We start from the raw sequence: 4940 nt of genomic DNA, 5'->3' as shown, positions 1-4940 counted from the left end.
AAAATTAAACAAAATAAACATTTGAAATATATGAGTTTGTATGTAATGTATGAATATAATATACAAGTTTCACTTTTTAAATGGAATTACTGAAATCAATCTACTTTTTCATGATATTCTAATTTTATGACCAGCACCTGTAAAGTCAAAGACAGAATTCAGTGGATTCTTCCTGATTTTTCCTTCTGATGACCTCTGGATGTTGAGCATCTCTCACCTGAGGGAACAGGTCCTCTTTCTGTTGAGCCCCCACATCCTTAGATTTATAAATGGAGTCTACAGTCACGTCCTTCAGCTTCCTGCTCTTCATCACGTACAGCGTCCCGACCGACTCGATGTTCTGCACGGAGTTGGCCTCCAGCTGCTGCACCTGGGGGAAGAGGTGTTCACGTGAAGGGGGACATCCTGAAAACCCTTTTTATTAAAGTCAAAGTGCTCCTTCAGTCTGAGTCCGGGGTTCTTACCTGTTTGTCCAGAGACTCGTAGCTCTCCCTGTCCACCTCGTACTCGGTGTGACCCCCGCAGGATCCTTTACAGGAGCGAAGCTTGATGTCAATGTCAGTCTGCCAGAGGAGAAAAGATACTCGCTCATTTAGTTTGTTTTCTGTGAGCCAAAAGCTGAGAGTGTTTGAGGTTTCTGTTCAGCAGTGAAGCAGTGAGTTATATGTAGGCTTTTTTAAAGTGATGTTTTATGTAAAGTTTATAAACAGCTGATCTTCTGCCTGCTGTAGACAGCTCTTTGAATGACCTCAGTTTGGAGGAAAAGGGGATTACCTCCAGCCTCTGCATCACGTTGACCTGGTCTTTGATCCGATCCTTCAGCGCCGACAGAACCTTCATCTGTCTGTCGATCCTGATCTTCATGTCCGTGATCCTCTGACGCAGGTTCTGGGCCAAGTCGTAGTAGTTGTTGTCGTTTCCTGTTGGGAGAAGTCGAGTCACGAGTCACGGGTTTATTACGTCCTTCCCTCAACTAAAATCTGACATGTAGCCTGTTATTAAACCTGTTATTATTAAACTATTCTGCATGTTTATAGTTACATCTGACAAAATGGCTAAATGCAAACATAAGATGATGACAACTTCTGAATCCAGGAGAACTTTAAAGCTGAATTAATAAATATCAGCCTGAAGTGGAGCCTTTACATCGAGGCTACAGGTCTTGGAACAGGTCACTGACCCGAATCGATGGTGAGTTTCTCCCTCAGGTAGTCATAGGTCTGTCGGGACACCTGGTCAGTGGAGCGATGCTTGGCCTTGTTCTGGTCCAGCAGGTTGCGGATCTTCTCGATCTTCTTCAGCAGCTCGTGGTCGTTTTTATCCATCAGACCCTGGATCCTGCAGCCCGAAGGGCATTTAGAGTTCTGATGGAGCAAGAAAGAAACATTTAAAATATTAAAATTTAATTGTAAATGATTCAATTATCACTTTTGCTACTTTTACATCACATCATGCTTGAAAGCTAAAAGGTGTCAGGAAGTCAAACATTCATCGGTTCAAATATGGAACATTAGCCCGCTAAGCTAACTAGCTCACAGCAGGAACTGAACCTGAAGCTGATTTGATGTTTTTTGGTGAAGGGGTGAAGTGATGAAGGGGTGAAGGATGAAGGGGTGAAGGGATGAAGAGGTGAAGGGATGAAGTGAAGTGATGAAGGGATTAAGGGATGAAAGTATAAAGTGATGAAGGGGTGAAAGGATGAAGTGATGAAGGAGTGAAAGGGTGAAGGGGTGAAGGGATAAAGAGGTGAAGGATGAAGGGGTGAAGGGGTGAAGTGATGAAGAGATGAAAGGATGAAGGGATGAAGTGAAGTGATGAAGGAATAAAGGGATGAAAGTATAAAGTGATGAAGGGATGAAGTGATGGAGGGGTGAAGGGATGAAGTGATGGAGGAGTGAAAGGATGAAGTGGTGAAGTGGTGAATGGATGAAGGGGTGAAGGGATGAAGAGGTGAAGTGGTGAAAGGATTAAAGGATGAAGGGGTGAAGGGGTGAAGAGGTGAAGTGGTGAAAGGATTAAAGGATGAAGGGGTGAAGGGGTGAAGAGGTGAAGTGATGAAGGGATGAAAGTATAAAGTGATGAAGGGGTGAAGTGGTGAAGTGGTGAAGTGATGAAGTGGTGAAGTGGTGAAGTGATGAAGGGGTGAATGGTTACCCAGTCATCGTCGACGCAGAAAGGCCATTCTCTCTGAGTGGCACACTTGTTGTCTCTGGTTCCGTGGACCACGGGTCGGGCTCCTCTGGGGTCCACCACTGTCGCCTGGAGGAGACAGGAAGAAACATTTCTAACCAATGAGAAAAGATCTTAAATGTCATTTATTTACTTATTTTAACAACATTATTTAGTTCAGTCAGAGTTTACAAACTGATCAGTTCTAGATCTGTTTATTGGAAACGTCCAATAAATCCAGAAATACTGCGGAGTTTTAGTTCAGGTGCAGACATGCATGAATAATAAATAACTGACATTATTTATAGTTAAATTAGTTCTGTATGTATAAATAAAACAGTATTGGTAACATTTCTGCATATTATTTATAAAACATAATGTTTCTCTTTGTTTCTCTCTCAAACAGAAACACAAATAAACACATTTAAAATAAATAGTTTTATATATTCAGAATAAATACTACAAAATAAAAGATTTAGGAAATGAGTCTCTTTTTTAAGAAAAATAGTACTGCAGAGTAATATATATTAAAAATGACTTTCCTTCTTTTTATGTATTTTCCTTATTTTTAATGATTTATGGAGTGAAGGTTGAAGTTTCTGGAGCTTCTTTCAGAAATAATCATCAAAAAGATTTTTATAAGACATTTTTTTACTTGCTAATAAGAAAGTTAAAAGTAAAAACTACATTTAGAGAGACTTAAACCCCCCAATATATAGATTTTTTTTATATAATCCTTTTCTGGCTCCTGTCGTATTTTACATTAAATAAATCAGTTTATTTGATTAAACATTTAGAGACGAACATCTAAAACTGGTGAAGAGTCGGTGCTGTGTGTTTGAGAATAAAGTTTATATTTGATAAAATCTGAAAGCCGGCGGATGTTTTTCCCTCACCTGAGTCAGCGCCGCAGCCAGCAGGCAGGTGAGCACAGCGAGCGTCTTCATGGTTCTTCCTCTGAATGTTTCCGTCCCGCTGCACTCGGCTCTTTTGAAGCCTCCTCCTCGGTCTGCAGAACCTCGGACCCGCCGCCCGTCAGGTCCGATCAGAGTTGAGCAACACGGACGGATGTTTGTTGTACTTTGTGTTTCTGTGTAAACACACACTCTGAACTCAAACACGCGGCCGCAGGATTTACTGGCATTTAAACCTTTTTCTGTTTTTCTTTCTCAGAGCAAACAGTGACGAAAGTAACGATTCCTGACAGGAGAGGACGACTCAGACCATCAAACTAATGAGTCAGAATCAAACATCTGACTCCAGAATCAGCCCAAACCATCAGCCCTCCACCACCGTGCTGACAGCTGCAGTGCATTCTGGGTAAACATCTGTCCTCTGGTCTGGTTCTGCTCCAGAAGTCTTCTGGTTCCTTCAAGTCGAGCTGCCATGTTGTTTTTAGAGAGAAGAGGCTTTAACCTTTGACCTTTGACCTGCTGACTGAGGCCTGTAGAGGCTGAGATGGAGGTCACTGCACGGTCTGACCTTCAGGGTGAAGATCAGCAGCTGTCTTCAATGTTTCTTCTTCTGAATAATCTTCCTCTCTGTAGAACCCTGGACTCTAAATGACCTTTGACCCTTCACAGATTGCTTCTCTGAGGTCATTGCTGATGTCTTTCCGCCCTGGCGTTGTGTTAACGCACACCTGGAGCTCCAGAGCAGCAGAACCTGCTGATCCTGAACCTCTGAGATCCTGAACCTCTGAGGTCCTGGATCCAGTTTTTCACAACTTTAACTTTTTGGTTTTGTTTTATAAAAGTCGACTCGGAGGAATCTGTTGGACACTTGATGGATTCTACTTGCTGTGCTTTTTAATTAATATTATATGAAACAGTGTGGACACACTGAGACAAATATTAATTTCAGTAAAATGAAACTTACAGCAGATGATGTCCAACCACCAGATGGAGACAAACAGTCAGGTCACCTCCATCCCTGGCATTTCAAAGACAGAAAGTCCGTCCCTGTCCTGACATTTTGTCCCTGTTTGGAAAATGTGCTGAAGTAAAAGCAGAAAAAGGTCCACACACACACTCACACACACTCACACACACACACACACACCGCCCCCGGCTGGCAGATAAAGACTCAAAGAATCGTCACAATAAGAAACACAAGGACACACAAACACACACGTGTCCACGGGCCGGGGCCTGGGATAATTGGACGCTTCTGAAGCTTCTTTGAAGTGACTTTTCCTGATGTCGCTTTGAAAGCCTCAATTAAGTGACTCAGTTCTTTTCAATTCAAAGACGCCGTTTTTCAGGCGTCTAACTGATTAAAATATGAAACTGGAGCAGGCTGAACGGGGCAGCAGGACTTTAATCCTCAGAGCCGAGCAGGAACTCAATCAACCTGCAGTGAGAGGCTTTTATTCTGAAGGCCGGACTTTTGTTCTGATCTGACAGCAGCCAGCAGAGTCCTGAGGACGCGTCGCTGCACGCTGCTGCAGAATGACAGCTGGGAGGTTGATTCAACAAACCCAAACCCGTTTCTCATGTTTCAGTTGAAGGATCTGGATTTGTGGACCACGCTCGGACTCCAGGGACGGTTTCTGTGGGACATTGTGGCCTCCAAGAACCAAACCGTCGGTCCAACAAGCCTTCAGTTTCAGCTGTAACTTCATGTTATTATCAAACATTAAACATGACAAGTCATGCTTTTAATGCACAGGTGTTTAAGGGTTAATTTTTAAACATTATCATTACAAAGCCCCGACTCGCCGTGCGCCTCACTTGGTTCACAAGAAGTTCAGGTTCTGGATGTGTTGGACG

General features: G+C 42.9%; 1 protein-coding gene across 1 annotated transcript in view; it reads right to left on the bottom strand.

Annotated features, from left to right (window-relative positions):
- Window positions 1–3197, bottom strand: part of fga (fibrinogen alpha chain) — a 7422-nt gene extending 4225 nt beyond the window's left edge. The window contains exons 1-6 of the mRNA XM_017436999.2: window positions 3066–3197; window positions 2155–2259; window positions 1181–1364; window positions 775–920; window positions 465–563; window positions 218–370 (exon numbers count right to left, since the gene is read on the bottom strand). Coding sequence (XP_017292488.1) covers window positions 218–370; window positions 465–563; window positions 775–920; window positions 1181–1364; window positions 2155–2259; window positions 3066–3116 — 738 coding nt within the window. The 5' untranslated portion in view covers window positions 3117–3197. The remainder of the gene's footprint in view (window positions 1–217; window positions 371–464; window positions 564–774; window positions 921–1180; window positions 1365–2154; window positions 2260–3065) is intronic.
- Between the last annotated feature and the right edge of the window lie 1743 nt (window positions 3198–4940).

Source organism: Kryptolebias marmoratus, linkage group LG7, assembly GCF_001649575.2.
Source record: "Kryptolebias marmoratus isolate JLee-2015 linkage group LG7, ASM164957v2, whole genome shotgun sequence".
NCBI classification, from domain to species: domain Eukaryota; kingdom Metazoa; phylum Chordata; class Actinopteri; order Cyprinodontiformes; family Rivulidae; genus Kryptolebias; species Kryptolebias marmoratus.
This window is presented reverse-complemented; position numbering and strand designations above follow the sequence as displayed.